This window comes from Cottoperca gobio, chromosome 18 (genome assembly GCF_900634415.1).
Source record: "Cottoperca gobio chromosome 18, fCotGob3.1, whole genome shotgun sequence".
Taxonomy (NCBI): Eukaryota; Metazoa; Chordata; class Actinopteri; order Perciformes; family Bovichtidae; genus Cottoperca; species Cottoperca gobio.
This window is the reverse complement of record NC_041372.1, coordinates 5,767,074-5,785,509: the sequence shown is the minus strand read 5'-3', so window position 1 is coordinate 5,785,509 and position 18,436 is coordinate 5,767,074. Positions and strand designations below refer to the sequence as shown.

At 40.5% G+C, this 18,436-nt stretch overlaps 4 protein-coding genes across 7 annotated transcripts; 3 read left to right on the top strand and 1 right to left on the bottom strand.

Moving 5' to 3' along the window:
• Positions 1–367: 367 nt before the first annotated feature.
• On the top strand, positions 368–7,042 carry alpk1 (alpha-kinase 1; the record flags this gene model as incomplete). Its single annotated transcript, XM_029455349.1, is given in 14 exon segments — positions 368–515; positions 998–1,152; positions 1,237–1,435; positions 1,680–1,739; positions 1,821–1,907; positions 2,210–2,286; positions 2,404–2,499; positions 2,585–2,689; positions 2,826–3,395; positions 3,397–4,543; positions 5,042–5,189; positions 5,269–5,431; positions 5,926–6,112; positions 6,243–7,042. Coding segments are annotated over 14 exon segments (3,354 nt in total), but the record flags the coding sequence as incomplete, so codon positions are not given.
• Positions 7,043–8,133: 1,091 nt separating this feature from the next.
• Positions 8,134–11,115, top strand: LOC115023730 (ependymin-2-like). The gene is made up of 6 exons (XM_029454945.1): positions 8,134–8,271; positions 8,458–8,492; positions 9,332–9,466; positions 10,217–10,403; positions 10,496–10,583; positions 10,694–11,115. The coding sequence occupies exons 1-6, from the start codon at positions 8,208–8,210 to the stop codon at positions 10,824–10,826; spliced, it is 642 nt and encodes a 213-aa protein (XP_029310805.1). The 5' UTR covers positions 8,134–8,207; the 3' UTR covers positions 10,827–11,115.
• Positions 11,116–11,539: 424 nt separating this feature from the next.
• On the top strand, positions 11,540–13,492 carry LOC115023782 (ependymin-like). The gene is made up of 6 exons (XM_029455027.1): positions 11,540–11,791; positions 11,930–11,964; positions 12,109–12,243; positions 12,328–12,520; positions 12,674–12,761; positions 13,322–13,492. The coding sequence occupies exons 1-6, from the start codon at positions 11,725–11,727 to the stop codon at positions 13,443–13,445; spliced, it is 642 nt and encodes a 213-aa protein (XP_029310887.1). The 5' UTR covers positions 11,540–11,724; the 3' UTR covers positions 13,446–13,492.
• A 3,138-nt stretch (positions 13,493–16,630) lies between these two features.
• Positions 16,631–18,431, bottom strand: cskmt (citrate synthase lysine methyltransferase). Of its 4 annotated transcripts, none has more exons than XM_029455011.1 (2): positions 18,292–18,431; positions 16,631–17,539 (listed from the first exon to the last, which is right to left on the bottom strand). In XM_029455011.1, the coding sequence occupies exons 1-2, from the start codon at positions 18,356–18,358 to the stop codon at positions 16,863–16,865; spliced, it is 744 nt and encodes a 247-aa protein (XP_029310871.1). In that variant the 5' UTR covers positions 18,359–18,431; the 3' UTR covers positions 16,631–16,862. The 4 variants fall into 4 exon arrangements, with proteins under 4 accessions (XP_029310871.1, XP_029310874.1, XP_029310873.1 ...); XM_029455014.1 differs by lacking the exon at positions 18,292–18,431 and adding an exon at positions 18,066–18,285; XM_029455013.1 differs by lacking the exon at positions 18,292–18,431 and adding an exon at positions 17,870–18,050.
• Positions 18,432–18,436: the final 5 nt, after the last annotated feature.

Sequence of the window (18,436 nt, the reverse complement as noted above, 5' to 3'; positions counted from 1 at the left end):
GAAAGTAAAACTGAAAGTATTTATCACGGTAAGTCATTGTTAAATAAACACATCGCAACTTTCTTAAAGGGCTATACACTGATTTTTCACAGGGAATGCAGGGACATCAGCAAAGGTGTAGGCGTCCATAATAAAATTACAAGACACTATTTTGATTTTATTATGGGGGAAAAAACAGGCATTGCCTTTCTTTTTGTGATGTTAGATTCTTTTTTCTTTTTTTCATTCATCTTTCATGTTTTGAAATGTACAAACAGACCTGCATTTGCAATCCTTTCTCAACAGCAGTCTGGTTTTTCTATGGGATCCACCTTCTTGAATAATACAGTAACAGGGTTGAAGAGGCAAAGAAAGGAGAAAATAATTTCGTCCCACGCAACAGCTGCAACATCTGTTTACCAGAATGAACAGCCAGGAGGTGGGGGAATTACTGGAGGAGTGCCTCATAGCAGTGGCATCTCGACAGTCCAGCCAGCCCACTGAGGCAGAGAGGCTGAACCACTGTAGCTGCAGAGGTCAGACACATGATGGTGCTATTTGTTAAATGTTTAATTTGGCATGGGAGGAAGTCAGATTGGGATTTGGGTAAAGAGATTTGTTTGTGGAATTACGCTCACATAAAATCCACACACATGGTTTGTGTTGAGAAGGATAAACAAAGGCATTCTTTACAAATGCTCAACGAATCCCTCATGTAGTTGGCATGAATTTGAGGGAATTTCCATTTGTTTTCGCTAATGCTTTTTTAGTTGTGCAAACTCATTCTAAACCTCGCTCTAAACTCGGTATGATCCAGTCCCTGTTCCTTCAGTTCCCACACATAACACGTCTCTACCAAAGCAAAGGACTGAAAAGTAAAAAAGAGACTAATCATTCAAGTTTATCAAGTATTGTCCATTTTATTCACACTTGGGGTTTCAACGTTTTTAGGCCTGTTGATCTTTGCACTGCCACACACTTTTGTTTGGATTTATGAAATTCCATGTATTTTCTGTAGACTCGCTGTGTGCAGAACTGGCCTCCCTCCTGCAGGAGGCAATGGAAATGAAGTGGCCCTTTGTGCCGGAGAAGTGGCAGTACAAGCAGTCGGTCGGTGCCAATGACAAGACCAACCTCAGTGACCTCATCAGCAATCACCTAACTCAGCTATTGGTAACAATTACTCAGTTAAGTAATGGTTTCTTTGTGGTGTTACTGAAAACAAATATTCAATAAATATGTTTGCTGTATTGCCAGGCTGTTCTAAAGGCTTCCATCGTGGCTCAGGAGGCACGCACGGCACTGGCGGTGGTCTTTTTAGTCGACCGCTTCCTCTACTGGACAGACGAGTCCAGCCGACTGCTGAAGATCACCAAGCTGCTCCACAAACGCCACCCAGACACCTCTGTGGCCCCTCAGCTGGTCATACGACAGGCCAGAGTCTACATTAACTCTGGTACAGTGAGGGGTGGGGTTGAGTGTACTTCATTACTATTCCTAGTTTTGTGGGAAGCTACTGGCACTAAAGTGGGTGGACGAGTAACACTTTATACATCATCCTAATATTTTGTAATAAATAATAAAGTTTTTGATGCAAACTCATAACATGGGAATGTGAAAAGACATCTTTACACATCGTCTATTTGTTGTGTGGTTGTGTTATACAGAGCTGGATAACATTACAATCATCTTCCCTACAGGCAAACTACAGAATGCAGAATACATACTGGGCAGTTTGATTACCAATAGAGGGGCCACAGGTAGGTGCTTTAATTGCCTTTAATAATGTATTGTGTTGTTTTCTTTACAAGCTAAATAAAAGTAAAATCTTTGTTATACAGGTTCTTGGGTGTACCACTCTGAAAGTGACAGGACTCTTGTGCAGGCAGTTAGTGTTCAAGTGCGTGGAGTGATTTTGCAGAAGCTAGGTAAGATCTTTTTCTCTAAATATGCACCACTGTCTACATGTGTGTGTCTCCGGCAGTTGCGTCAAAGTTTCACTCAACACTGGCCTTGAGGAAAGTGCGACGGTCATGTGAGCTTCTGTAAAGCCTGGACGTTGTCATTGTGAAACATTCTCAGTGTTGTCACAGTAATTAACCTTGATCCGTGTCTCAAACAATGCCATGTTGGGTCCTTGAATTTGTGTAAAGTGGGCTTGAAAAGTCCTTGAGTTTGATGTTTATGAAGGTGTGGGAACCCTGATGGCTGTTGTTTTGCTCTGTTTCAGGCCTGTGGCTCGAGGCAGCAGAGCTTATCTGGGCCTCTGTGGTTGGCTACTATGCACTTCCTCAACCTGATAAAAAGGTAGCCCAGACACAACCACAATATTGCCATCAGAGTTGCCATATTATGAGTTTGTAAGCATGCTCAATATCCACACGGTTATAAACCTCTTGCTCTGCATTTCTGAATATTTTACAGGGCATTGGATCCTCTCTGGATATACTGGCCAACATATTGGTGTCTATGAATGAGGATGATTACAATGCTTTTAGGACTAATCCAGATATTGATTTGGTAAGTCTGACTGATATAACAATGTTTCTTATATTGTTGACTTTGTATAATTTCCTGACTGTGTCTGACTGGTTGTTTGGAGCAGTCTCTACTTGGGGACTGGAGTCATCGTCTTCTTTCAGCAGCCCAGGCAGCTAAGATGGCGGTGATATACACCCAGTTCACTTCACTCTATGTGTTGACCACTGTGGTGAGTTGTTCTATTGTGGCAGTTGACATAAATCAGGGGTTTTCAAAAACACTTCTGAAGAGGTTTAAATGGTACTTATTGATGGCTGCTTAAATGATTCTTCTGCTTCTCTCGGACATCTTTTTTTCTTCTTCAGGTAACTCAAGGGACCTGCTTGTTATCGTACAGTTTCTCAGTGGAGTGCCCTGCCTCTCAAAGGCAGTCTTTCCTCCTGCAGGCTAGAGAGGCATTTGCAATCGGCCTGCTCACCAAAGCAGATGGTGAGCTGGTCACCAGCAAGCAGGAGCTTCTCACCTTCCTGAAGGCTGCCTATTCTCTCACTGTCACTCACAAATGGCTTGGCACTCCTACGGAGGTTGTGGCGCAGGCAACTCAAGCTTGCCAAAAAGCTTTAGCAAATTTCTATGATTACTGCAATGCAGATACCCATGACAAAGACAGCCTCTGTGCTGAAATCATGCATCTGGTCGCCCAAGTCAAGCTTCTTTTGCGAGTGGAACCTTTCCATAATTCAGACAAGGGGTCTTTTATTCCCGACAGCTACAGAAACATCAGAGACACATTGGTCAATTTCACTCTGGAAGGTTTCGCCAAGGTGATGCAGAGATTCCAAAAGTATCATGCATTACTGTGCGAAACGACCAACACAAACTGTAAGGGGACCAAAGATGGGGGGAGGTCATGTATAACTGCAGTTGGGACAGCCGATCGGTACACTCGGCACAGAATGTAACACTGAGGCCTGCAAAGTGTCACCCAAAGGAGAGGAGCCACAACAGAGAGGTTCAAATTCATCTGCTGTGCACCCACCTCGGAAGTCGGACCTGTGTACCACTCAGGGAAGCACAGATGATGGCTCTTCATGGCAGAACTTCTCCTTGAGTAGTTCAGGGTTTCCTAGGCCCAGCAGCAGCAGCGGCTTCACAGGAAGTAAGGCAGTCGAACGTGAATCAAATGCACACAATCAGAGCTGTCTGACCACTGAGGTTAATGACGATAGGTCAGACAGCATGCTACGATCCGCTGATGAAAACAAAAAGCGAGACTTTCAGGGTTGCACCTCTGATGTCAGTTCTCAAACGGTTCCGAAAGCCGCAATAGTCGCCACTTCCTCCTCCAATGCGAGTGGTGATTCAGAGAAGTTTGAAGTGATACAAGCTGGAATAAAGACACAGAGCACTGAGGATTGGATGACTGACGATGGTGTGGCGCTGAAACCGTCAGTAGCTGAAGGAGCAGCACAATCCTTATCCAAGCTTGCTCTCAGAACAACCTCCAGCTCGCTTAGTGACAGTTTCAGTTCCAAGTCGTCATGGGAGAAAATTTCAGCTGACCTGAACTCCCCCACAAACGGAAAACCTCAGCCAAGCTGTCTTTCAAAATCAGGAACCGGCCAAAGCAGATGGTCACCAGGGTCTGATGGGAGTTTCTTGCTCTTCGAAACTCTTGATTCTAAAAGCAATGATTCAGCACATGATCCCACACACAAAAAACAAACATCGGGATGGAAATTCAGACCTCTGGAGAGCCTTAATGTTGACCCAAAAATTGTGTGTGCGTCCACTGAAATCTCCCCAGAGAGCTCATTTGAGATGCTGGAGGATCATCAAAGTGGACACCAACGCAGTGAAGTTCTTCCTTCAGAAAACATGACTGTACCTCAGATGACGAACCCCTTGTGCTACAGCTGCCTTCAGCACAGCACCGCAGCTGGTGTCGTCCCTGAGAGTCAGTATTTGTTGTCGCAGCAGGATTACCAAGCCCTACTGGCTGGAGTATGCAATGAATGTCTGCTTAAGAGACTTCACAGTGACAAGACACAATTCAAACCCAAGACACAGAGAACTGCCCACAGTAAGTTAAGTCCAAATCATCAGTACATCTTTTTAGCCACGCTTGACCATTTGTATATCAGTTACTCACACAGTTACCCTGAATTATTGAAGAACAAAAAATCGGTCTTGTTGAATTGAAGTAAATGGGGTCCCTGTTTAACTCATTCGTGTTATATATCCAGTCATGTGCTTAACACTACCTAAACATATGCATTTTCGCTAAAACCTTACACTTTCAAACTCGCACTGACTTTTTATATGGAAGTGTTTATAGTTTTCAGCAAAAACGCATGTGTTTGGGATGCAGTGAGCATATGACAGACGGATGTTTTGATATAGTTTTGCTGTCGTTAAACCCGGCATCCATTTGCTTCAATTCCCCAAGAATTTTCTCAGTTTTTTTATTCTTTATTTACCGTGGAGACGTGCAAAAAAAGGTTTTCTTCAGAGAATTTGAGGTAACACGGAGTGAGTATTTGATTGCTTGTAACTAATCTCTGCATGTCATCTCTATTAGGTGCTCTTCATTTAAAGTTCTCCAAAGCCACAGGGCTGTGGACAGCCAGGGAGACGTGCGTTTACATCGGGGAGCCGATGGGGATGAAAGGCACGCAGAGAACGACGATATGGGTGCAGTTTTTACACCAGGAGGAAAAGCTAAGCAGGTATGCGGCTCCACAATCTAGGCACAACCTGAACAAGATGACTTTAAGTCTCACTTTGTCTGTGTATTTATGTCCTTAGTTATGTGGGCAAAGATTACTTGAAGCCAAAGGAGATCCAGTTTCACCTGAAAGATGTGGAGCGACAGATGACGGCCCAGTACTATGTGACTGAATTCAACAAGAGTCTTTACGACAAGGAAGTCATGGCTCAGATCTTCTTCATTCCCTCGGAAGCGCTACTGGTGAGGCCAATCATCAAATACATGCAGAAAGGTTTACTTCATTTACTAGATGTGTCAGATGGCAGAATAGTGTAGAAAAGCCTGCAGCAGCCTTGTAGCAGTGTCGGTTGAAGTTTTAATTTAATACCCTAATGCACCATTCAGTTGTCAGTTTACAGCTAGAAATATCACTCTCGTGACTTTAGTACGGCCAATATGTTGTTGGTAATTAGTCTAGGATGTACTGAGAATGGGAAATTATGGTACAAATGATATCTTAGGGGTGAGTATTCTCTTAATGGCCTCTGCACTTCCCTGAATGTACTGGCCCAAAGAAAATGTTATCTAATGTATGGATTAAATTGACCCTTTTGCCCTAAATACCATTTACCTGTAGAGACATCATAAAGCCATTGAATTACAAGAGAAAATTTTACTACACAGCCATGTTAATAAATTGCGTTAATGAGACATACTTTAAATAATTCCCTCCTGTTTTCTGAACTTGTGACTAGATCCTGAATGGAAATGAGATTGTGGGCTGTCTAACAGTGGAGCCCTACATGCTTGGAGACTTTGTCAAACTGACCAACAACACTGGAATTAAGGATAAGAGTTTCCAGGCTACAGAATACGGCCTCGCCTTTGGACATTTTACCTACCTGCTCTCTGGCTGCCAGGAAGTTGTTGTAGACCTGCAAGGTGTGTGTGTGTTAGTGAAGACTTATGGTGCATTCTTGTTATTTGGGAAAGTTTGCGCTTCTTCCTAATGTAAAAACAAAACAAAAAAAGTGTTTTTAGTTGTGAACAACTCCTTCCTTTTTTTTCACAGGGTGGGTGACAGCCAATGGCAAAGGGCTGACCTACCTCACTGACCCCCAGATTCACTCCACCAAGATCCCCAAAGGCCCCTCCAATTTTGCTGCCAGAGGCCTCAGGTACTTCCTGGAAGAGCAACATGGACTGGAGTGTAATGGCATTTGCCAGCTGCTCAAACTACCTCCAGTTGTCAGACAGCCACATGCTTTGCCTCAGACACTTTGAGGAGTTGCCCCGATGTGGAGTTTCTGTGTATGAGTGTGTGTGTATTCCCAATTAGGGGAAATTGTATATATATATATATATATATATATATCTTTTTTATCTTATAAAACATGAGTAACATGCCATGGATGCAAGTTTCTGAAACTTACAGGTTTACATAATTTAGCCAAATTGACCCCAGTTTCAATTATTACAACTGATATCAATGATGTATTTTTAGCTACGTGGTTCTGATAACCTTAGACACACTACATCAGGGGGTTAAACACAGCGTTGCCAGATGTACGATAATTATTGTATTTGTTCCATCATTTTGCCCTCAAAATGCGATCAATAAAAAGTTCCATAATGTAAGTACACATTTAAATTATGAACATATCTGGTGATTATTTCTCCACAGGGTTAAAACTTGGACTCACTTTTCGGATTGGTCAAGTGCCTGCAAAAGCTGAATCATAAGCCAAAACAAAATCGTACATTTTGTTCACAAAAACTTCCAAAAATAACATATGATTTACTGCCACAGCTAAATTGTACTTCAGTGTGGTTTCAATTGTAATGAATAATAAAAAAAAAGAATACAATGTTTTTGTAATGAATCACTGTCTCTTCACTATGTGACTGGATTGCTGTCTAACTGGATTGGCTGCACACATGTGGTGTTGACTATGTGTTGCAAAAGTGTATATATAATAACCTTGTAGACATTGCCAACATCAGAAGTGACTTTCATAATGTGTGTAAGCAGGTTACAAATGAATAAGATCTTTATTCAGACACAATTGGATTGTGATTGCACAAGCCCAATACAAACACAACAAGGTTGATACCCTGTAGCTTCTGCTACTCTTCTATTATTACTTAAGATACCATAGTTCAGTCAGGTGACGGTTGTGAAGCGTTTGTTCAAAATTTCCAATTCTGATAACTAAGAATGGTTCTGCTTTATTCCCCTTTAACCCTATCACATGGGTGTACGAGTGTTGCAATAATGAAGGAGAAAATGAATTATTCCTTTCTTATATATACAGTAAAACTGCATGATTGCAGGTTACCTATAGTGCATTACCTCAACCTTTACTGTGTCAAATGTAAATATTATTATTATCAAATGGGAAAACACCATTGTGAATGTATAAAGCAATGCTGTTATATCAATGATGCGCTCAATAGATTAAACCAGTGCCGTGGATTATTATGTGACTAGCAGGTTCTCACACACCTTCACATCATATGACACTGATGTAATTCATGAACTTTAAGTGCATGTGATCCTCCCCTCCATTTTGCCAAAATCCAGTTCAGGGTTCATTAGCCTCCGCCTTCAGTGGTCACAAACAACATTCTTTACCCCTGACACACTGCGCACAGACCTCACACTCCATCTACATACAAAACTTAGTGTAATGTATTTTTGCAAAATGTATTTGAAACTTTTTACAATATTCCTTAACAGTTACACGCACACTCGTCTGTCCTCCATGAAAAATATTAACCAGCCTATAGTGAACATGAAGTAGAGCAGGTGTCATGAGAAGAGGGATGTTATTGCCCTTATGGCCTTTTATCTGCACGTGAACATGATGACCCTTTTCCCTCAAGTGTATGACTTTAGTACTACGGTTACAAATAAAACCTGGAAGGAGGTCTCTCTCCGGGAGCCTCAGTGTCCGTATTTATAAGGAAGTGACTGCTTGTTCAAGCACCAGAGTGTTTGTGGCTGCCTGACAACAGGAGCGTGAAAGCCATAAGTATGATACTCTTAATACTATCGTGCCTCCTGGCAGGCTGCCTGGCTCAGAAGCCTCACCCATGCTGTAAGTAAAAATAACAGAGAGAGAAAAGTGATTGTGTTTGTTGTCATTTCTCTTATTTCTTATGCTATTTTAGAATGTGTGCATTGTCAATCCCATTGCTTACTCTCACAGGGATCAAGCTTATTTATTTACTGTGTCAATTGCAATGCGATGTTATAATTTCACACATCTTTTTCAATAACACAGCAAGTCCTCCTCTTCTTACCGGAGCCCTCTCTATTGTGAGTATTTATTTTGTGTTATATGAGCGCCGTGACGCAGGACCTGAGCAGAATGACTAGGCACAATTACCGTATTTTCCGGACTATAAGGCGCACTTAAAAGCCTTTAATTTTCTCAAAAAGCGACAGTGCGCCTTATAATCCGGAGCGCTTTATATATGGATTAATTCTGGTTGTGGTTACTGATCACGAAGCGATTTTGTGTGGTACACGGCGCTCTGTCAAAATGTTTTAGTACGACTTTGGTAAACTACAAAGCCACACCGCTTGCAGCATTACGGCTACCGTAGTCCGCGTCGCGGAGTAATACATACTGTGCTTCACCATAATATTACAGTGTGTGTGTATAAGGACCCCAAAATGGCACCTGTCAAGAGACACGCTTACGACGCGGACTTCAAACTCAAGGCTATCAGTCACGCAGTAGAACATGGGAATAGAGCAGCTGCGAGAGAATTCAACATTAATGAATCAATGGTACGGAAGTGGAGGAAGCAAGAAGATGACCTGCGCCAAGTAAAGAAGACCATTTCGCGGTATCAGACTGTTTTTTTTACGTGTTACAACTGAACAAGGTTGGGAGTTATTGTGAATACGCTCATTAACGTTTGAACAATGTTGAGTTATTGTGAACACGTTTAATAAAGTTTGACTGACTTATCTGACTGTTTTGTTTCGCTTAATGCGCCTTATAGTCCGGTGCGCTTTATATATGAAAAAAGATCGAAAATAGACCATTCATTGACAGTGCGCCTTATAATCCAGTGCGCTCTATAGTGCGGAAAATACGGTACAATATGTGAAAGAGGAAGATGTAAACTAACATGACCTTTCTCCAGTCCACACAGAAGGAAAATTTGTGGATTTATGGCAAATACCTGTACGATGCACTGGGAGAACGGGTGCGGGTCATGGAGTTGGGGACTTATGAGAATAAGTCATTCACCTATGACGCTCTTATGCTCTACAGAGAGGTGACCAAAGCATTGACATGAACATTCAAAAATATTTATTTTAGAGTGCAGTCGCTTCTAATCAGAAGTGAAAACACAAAGAAAATAATTGTATTAAATAGTGGAGCAAAGCTAGGAGTATAAATTCAAGTTCTGTTATTGTTTCGATCAAAAAAGGGATCCATACAAAAAGGAAATACAGCACATCATTTAAGAGTTGCTCCACAGAGGTGCAGTCTTACATTATTATGGGAGTTCAAATTGTATGTGGACCTTGCAAATGATTAACATGTGGAGTCCTTTTATTATTTCATCAAGAAAACCATAATCTTTAATGTTTATGTGTTAGAGTTTACAATAAGGGCATTTATATCCAAATAAAATCAGGTGTAGTAGTTATGTTGTCATGTGAATGTGCAGATTTAAGTGCTTTAAGTCATGTAACATGACGATTGTAGGTGTTAGAGTAATTGTATCAACTTGTTCTACAGTATATGGTGCCTTTTAAAAAAAGAATTGGGACACCTTCCTTGTTCTGCAATTTGTGTTTTTCCATGCGCATGCAGATTAGACAAAAGAATCACAGAAGGTCATGTGCTACAGCGCACCACATGACTGTCTAGTTACTCTACCTGGTCCCTCCCTCTCACCCTGAATGGATAATATTTGAATTATTTAATTATTATGTATAGGTGTCAAAATAAGTGTGAAAGAAGAAAAGTCTAATTATTCAAAAATAAGCATCCTCATCTCATAACTTTCATCCATCAGGGTACCGTGTATGAGATTTACAAGCATAACCGTACATGCAACAAGAAGCCTCTGAAGAGAGACTTCCACCCAATGGAAATCCCAAAAGATGCGTCTCTGCTGGGCCAGGTTATTCTGGGCAGCTCGTCTGGACCTGGACAAGGACTCCTGGTCAACACTTGGACGGGAGATATGCCCGACAAAGCAGGTCAGACAGCACGTAATGGTTAGAACTGCATTAACTGTCTATTCATCCATCTGAGTTTATTAACACATTTATTTTCATCTCCGACCTTACAGGGAAGTTCCTGAGCACAGTCACTGAATTCGGTTGCATTCCTGTCACCTCTATGGTCCACACTGACCTGTTTGGATGGATGATGATTAAGTTAGTGCACATTTACATCAACACTGTAACAATCATTCTGTAGGGCAGAAAGGACAGTGTGATGGAGACAGGCCAAGTGATCGTTATGTCATGGTCTTTCTGTTTTCTAGCTACTTCGACAACGTCATTGGGATTCTGGAGCCTGGTCTGCTCAACCCTCCAGACTTCTGCCTGGATGCAGAGATGAAGGCCAATAAAGAGGAGCCAGAGAACTTCTTCAGCTTGTTGCTTAACAAGCATTGAGGGTCTCCTTTCGCTAATGATTCTAAATAAAAACAAGCGAAACAAACTGAATCAAAGCTTTGATATGTGGAAAGATATTGTCATCCAAGCGTCTTAAGTGGAGCATCTTAGGCAATTTCTGCAGAATTAGAAATGTTTTGATTTTTTACATATTTCTGTTTAGTATAGCTGCAATTGTGAAGGTTTTTTATATTGCAAATGGATTAAATTAAACTCTCTCTTTCTAAAAACAATATGCTGATGTGTGACTACATGTGATTTTCTATCAATAAAGATATAAGAACAAAAAGCAAATGTGTATATTTCAATTTGTCTCTGTGTGTAATGACAACATACAATACACAGTATTATAATATTGAGGCAAAAGCGATGCATGACAGGAAGTTAAGAGTTCACAGAATATACATCTTGCATACTATCATTTGCCAAGTGTCCAGTGACAATAGCAAATTGAATTGTTGATTTTCAAAAGTACAACATTTGGTTTAAAAATGTCTTTGTGTGGTAATTATTTTGAACCTCAAATTCTCCCTTCTAAATTCCCTAGAAGTCACATTTTAAATATTTAAATAGACCAAGGCCTATGCTCAAATAAGACATAGCAAGAGAGAGAGAGAGAGAGAGAGAGAGAGAGAGAGAGAGAGAGAGAGAGAGGGGGGAGAGAGAGAGAGAGAGAGAGAGAGAGAGAGAGAGAGAGAGGTAATGACAGGACATAAACATCTCAGGCCTTATTATTATTAGTGGTGGTTGTTTTATTTTGACAGGACAGGTGCAAAGCTTCTGAGGACTCAAAGAAAACCTGGAAGTGGATGCAGACTGAGAGCCTCAGCAACTTGTTTATAAGGAAGTGAGCGCCGTGAAACTGCAGCAGAGGAAAGTGCCTCGACCGTCAGACAGCATGAGAGTCCTTGTCCTGTTTGCGTGCCTGTCAGTGGGCTGCCTAGCTCAGAGACCAAAGCCATGCAGTAAGTATAACAAGAGATGTTGAGTTCATTTGTATATCAAGTTTTTCTTTGAATGCTGATTGTATTGTTCTGTTTTTGCAAGCTTAGCACGTCTTTGATGTAAATACTCCATTTATAATAAAATACTTATTTTAACAGCATCCCCAGCACTGCTGACTGGGAGCCTCTCTGTGGTAAGTTTGTACTCCGTACACAACTGCGTAAACAAAACTTCTACAAACTGTATTACTACGATTCAAAATAAATCTAATTTGATTAATTAATCTGCCAAAGTATTGCTCGCTGTAATAAGAAACGTTCAATTGTCATTTTCCAAGTCTACCCAAAATGAGAAGCTGATGGCCTATGCCAAATACACCTATGACGCACTGGGAATGCGCATCCGCCTCAAAGAGTTTGGATCTTATAAGAATAAGACCTTCCACATTGATGTACTTCTACTCTACAAACAGGTAATAACAGCATGACAGCAATATTTACTTTAGGAGATGCAATGGACAACACAAATGACGGTTTAATGCCATTCTTTCCCCCAGGGTGTCATGTTTAAGATTAACAACAAAGACCAAACATGTTGCAAGAAGTCACTGAGTGCAGACTTCCATCCGCTGGCGATCCCACAGACTGCTTCCCTGCTGGGACAGATTGTGATAGGCAGCTCCTCCGGACCCGGACAGGGAGTCTTGGTCAACTCCTGGGGGGGAGAGCTGCAAATGAAGAACAAAACAGGTAGAGTAAGAGAAAACTAACCTAGAGGAAGTTAGTCAGGTATTTTGTGTACTGTAGCACATGACTTACTGTGATTCTTCCGTCTATGCTCTTGAACCTGCTTGTCTGGTTGTGCTGCCTCAGCTCACTCGTGATCCACTTCTGTTTCTGCAGCAAAGTACATGAGCACCGTCACAGAGATTGGATGCATCCCTGTCACCACTCTGTTTCATACCTGTAAAAGTGGATGGATGGTGACCAGGTCAGTGGATGCACATCACATACTCACACATTGTTTTGAAGATTTCTCAGCAGAAGCTAGTTTGAAAAATAAATATTAAAAGAATGAATACAATAACACTTTACATCTTTTAATTTCGGTGCGTCAGTGCCTTCACTGGTATTGTGCGCAAATGGAAAAGAGCCATGATGAGTTATTAGTGAAATCTGTGTATGTCCTGTTATGTAGAATCAAAATGTTTGCAGTGAGATGTGAACAACACAACATAAAAACAGTTCATATGTGAGAGCAAAACATAAAATGCAACTGTATGAAACATACAGCAGGCCATAAGAGCGCTTACTTATCTTGAAGGAATAGTCCAACCTTTTGGGAAATAAGCTTATTCCCTTTATTGCTGAGAGTTAGATGAGAAGATTAAATGCATTCTCAACATATCTTTTGGAGATGGTTAGCTTAGCATAAAAACAACAATTTGTGGTTTTATTTCTGGAGCCTCTGTGTTCCTGGTTCCAGTAAATTATAGTAGCATCCATGGCTTTAGTCTGGTATATCATCATGTGTTCTTCCTGTTTTTTCAGCTTTTTCAACAATGTCATCGGAATAGCGGACCCTCAACAGCTCATCCCTCCACATTTCTGTGAGAGCGCCACGCTGGACGAAGAGGTTGATGATGAGCCAGTGACCTTCTTCAACTTATTTTAAAATATTTTCAGGAATATAGTGCACTTTGATGATGACTATTGTAATATGACTCTTTGCACTATATATATATATATATATATATATATATATATATATATATATATATATATATATATATATATATATATATCTTTCTTTTTAGTGGCAGTCATTATTCAATACATTGGAATTAAGTGTGTGTGTGTGTGTGTGTGTGTGTGTGTGTGTGTGTGTGTGTGTGTGTGTGTGTGTGTGTGTGTGTGTGTGTGTAAATTTATAGTGAAAATGGTTTTGAAGATCTTTGGACTAAAAATTAAATAAATTACTTTACTCTTACTCTTTACTTTTTATTTAATAATCACAACAATTTACTCATGCAAACACCAGAGGGCAGTGTTGCGCAATAATTCCCTCACAAAAACTTCAAGAGCTCAGTTTACCTGCAATTTGAAATATGGTATGGTATGGTGTTTTTATTATCTATCACATTCAGATATTTAAGAAATTAGTTGATAAAATGAGAAGATTCATATGTCATTCAAAATATACAATAACACAGTTACAACCATGTATATGGATATTTGTTTAATTCAGGAAAACTCTTTACTGAGTTTCATGAATAACTTACAAATTTGGACGCAAATTGTTTACTCAACATCACTGCTTCAAACGAGTCTTTGGGTAAAAAAACGTATGTTTATTTCAGGAGAAAATAAAATCTAATTTGAATAACTCACACAGTATTAATGGACAAAAGTAACCATTATATTCTAACCAAATATAAGCCACTCAGGCAGGCATGCACAACTCTGAAAACACAATTATGCCTTTCATTCATATCTGGAGAGTCGGATAACATTGAACAAACTATATGGAATACCTTAAACTTCCATGAAGTTGATACATATCTCTACCTCATGTTCATTTTAATCAGGAGTTATAAGTAATGCAAAGTTTTCTGTTATCATTAAAGTTTAAAACATATGAATTTTGGTCTGGTTTGGTCAGGTCTGGTTTGAGGGCAGTGGTTGAGATGCGTAAAATGTCACGTAAGTGGGAGTCATTTAGTGTTGACCTCAATTGGTTCTTGTTTAAGTCACCATGAAAAGTAAAAAAAACTAATAACAATAAAACAAATATAAATGTAGCCTATCCACTGGTCTGTGCTATAACTGCATTTTCTGTATGATTCCAATCATTTTTATCATATTTATAGTGAATATCGCTGAATTTGCATATCCTCTGTTAGATACAGGAGAGATGCGAGTTGAGGCAGCGACGAGCCTCCCCTCCCCTCGGATTGCGCAATCCCTCGCAAACTAGGTTGAGCGCATGCATTTGGCGCGTGCCTGATGCTATCTCTCTGTATGTCGCCAATATAATGTTTACAGACACTTTTATTATGCGTCCTGACTTTCTACAGCCCAGTTAATGTATGTAATGTATGTGTGTAACATATTTAGTCTTGCTGATGGGACATCAACCACAGTGTAAAGACACCAGGTGAGGCAGACAGTACTCTGCCGCACTGAAGAGGGCGCACGTGAGCCCAACACATGTTCCTCTCTGAGCCGCTATAAATGTAACCTTCTTTTTTGGCCAAATATGTCCCTTACTGTGTGTTTATAAAGAATGCTGATATGAGATATGAAAAATAACCAGTAGTCAATGTTCATGCTATTTTTTTTAAAAGCACTGATTTTTTTAATACGATCCAGGCAGGGGCAGGACTTTATTTTGATGGGCACACCACCATGCGGCCAATCCCATGCGAGGACAGACTAGGATCATACCATTATGTGAAAGAAGGAAGGGGGGTCAGACGCTCCAAAGACAGCGAGTGTAGTGGTACAGGCCAGGTACAAAGATTTGATTAAAATGTTTAACACTAGTAACTGTGTATTTTCTTTAGTAACGAAAACACTGAATGAGAAATTGCTGACCAACACACAAACCATATATAATTGCTAAATTAGGCTAAAATAGAAGGCTCCGAGTGATACTAAATGAAGAGCCATTTGGGAGCCGTAAGAGCAGGCTCTTCTAAGAGAGCCAAGCCAAAAGAGCCGAATCTTTCAGTAAATCCCATCACTAGTATGAACGGTCTGACTCATTACCATGGGAACTTAAATAAAAACACCCATACCGCGCTCACACAACGTGTCCAGTATGAAAATGGCCTGGCTGAAAATGACATTGCTAATAACATGATTGATCACTGGAGAGATGCTGTAATTAGTCAGGAACATATCAATCATAGTATTGTTTTTGTTGTGCGCGATTATTTATACTTAACTAACAACATTGAACCTTGAACACTGCTTCTTCTCTTTTGTGCCGGGTTGAATGTGCCCCTCTGACAAAACACTTGGCCACAGCCAGGCCCCCCTAGTGATATTGGTCTAGAACCGCTACTGGGTCAAGCAGCTCCTCTGTTACGTCAATGTCGTCCTCAACTCCTCTTTAAAAAATCAGTAGCTGTGCAGTATCAGATGCATCTGTGCTTTCATCACAGGCTAATGAAAAATAATCAAGTCACTCCCCGGTCCCCCAATTGTCTCTGAATACCTGACGGTTTGTCCTCAATTCTCCGTCCATGTATATATGTATATATTTATTAATATATACATTTATTAATTTATATATATATATATATATTTACTTGTGTTTTCTTAGTCCATTGAGGGAACAGTGAACTACCTCACACAGAAAAAACGTTGTGTCTACAACATGGCATGCTGTAGATCAGGGGTGTCAAACATGCGGCCCGCCAGAGGGTCCAATCTGGTGTAAAAATTAGTTGTTTTGATCATAAAGTAAAATACTGTTCCAGATACCTGTGACTAAATGTTTTGTGCCTATGTAGATACACTGTGATCTGTAAGTTGTAATGCACGTGTGTAAATGATAAACTGAGGCATACTATTGTTGATATTGCAACTTCTTTTCTTAAGAAATTTCAGGATGTTTTGTAAAAAGATCAAATTTGAACATTTTCAGATTGTACTTTTTTGCACAAAAACGAAGGGGAAAATTTGGAGTTGTCGTTATTTATAGGTTATTATACTATGATTTTACTGGTTCGTTCCACTTGAGATCAAATTGTGCTGCATGTGGCCCCTGAACTATAATGAGTTTGACACCCCTGCTGTAGGCAGTCTGCTGGCCAGTAGATGGCAGTGAATAACAAGTAATGAGAGAGTAGGACTGCAAAATCTTGGCACCTCCAACTCTTAAAATGTACTTGAACATTATCATAACTGAACTGTCTGTCTGTGTATTTGTGTCTTATGAATGACAGATTTTTATTACACAGATGTATGTGGATTAAATGCGTAATTATAATCCACCATTACACACATTTCTCTTGTTTTAGACACTTTTTTTACAATCATGTTAAATAATTTACTCTAAATAGTATGACCATCCAGAAAGTTGCTATACAATAGGGCGAGGAGTAACTTGGTAGCAGTAGTAAGTCATTCCCCTTAGCTCTCCAACCTCCTGCACCCCAACATCTGCTGCCTTCACCCCCAGCTCCTGTGCCTCAGTCTCCAGCCACAGCAGCCTGGCATCAGGGTCCTCATCGGAGAACTGGAGCAGAGATCCTGAGCTCCGTAACACCTTCAAACAATGCTTCAGCATGAGACTTGCCTTCCCCTTCCCTTCCTTAGACCTCAACAAGGCGTCTGTGGTTCCCTTATCAACTATAAGGTCCACACTGCTACAGCCATAGTGCTTGTGAAGCTGTGTGCAGTCCAGCTCTACAAACTCAAGCTGAGAGGAAAGATTGTGAGGTTGAATGGCTTTGGCTTGGACGTGTTCCTGCATTAGTCGCACAGCTATGGGAGAAATGTCTGCACAAGTGACTCGGACCGGGAGAGGAGAGTGTCTGTAAATACAGGGCCCTAAAGCAGAAATGCCACAGCCCATATCCATGACTTCCAGCAGAGCATCTGGGTGAGACTTGGTCTGCAGGAGGGGCATAATGAAGTCTCGGACAGCATCGAAGCCGAAGAACCACTCAAAGTTTTTGAAGGCGGTTGTCCCACTGCTGCTCTCAGCATAGAAACGGTCCCAGGTTGCTTTCTTATCCATGTTTGCAATGAGTTCAGCTAGGTAGAAACACAGATGGGATTGCATCATAAGAGTTAACATAAGCACTGAGCATAAGCATTAAAACACAGATACCACAAACCTGCATGGTTCTGCAATATATTGAGGGACTTTAAGCCAAACTTAATTACAAATCTGTCAATTTAATATGTCCTCCTTGCTTGTAAAACAATGTAATTTCATTACAACACATGATTTACGACCTTTTCTTAGGTCCTTAGAAGACACAACTGAATTCCGCATTAACAAAATCTACAAAGCTGACAAACTAAAGCATAAATGTCATTATTTGAATTTCGTCAAATGATTACTGCAGTCTTATAACATACCTGCAATAAGCCTACCTTTGTGAAGATTATGATATTCAGTTTTAGTTTGAACTGTTTTAGAGACACGCTGATGTATCCTGTATTTGTTTCAGCTCGGTGTAGCTAATAAAGTGACAACTGAGTGTAACGTTATCAGTTACACGTGCAAAGCTTTTGAATGAATGTGCACTCAAACCGGCACACAACCGTAACTCACGTTAAGTAAAACGATCATTTCCTGAACCAGTTTCAGGTACCTTGTCAACCAACGTCATACATAACATAACGTTATAGCTAACCCCATGAAGTTGGCTACTTGGCTAACGTCAACTAGCTTGTTGACTGCTAGTGACACTCGTGCGTTACAACACCGATACAGAAACATTTCAGTCAGTACAACCTAGCTATCTAAAATGAGTTAATACATGTTGGTTTGAACGCACTTGTAAGAGAGTGATGCCGAACCAAAGATGTAACTATTCTTCTGCCTGACATTGCTAGCGGAGACATTTTCTCTCAGAGATCCTGCTTGTCTTCACTCTTGTCCAACGAAAGAGCTCTCACTCTGCCCACATTTCTTGGTACCAA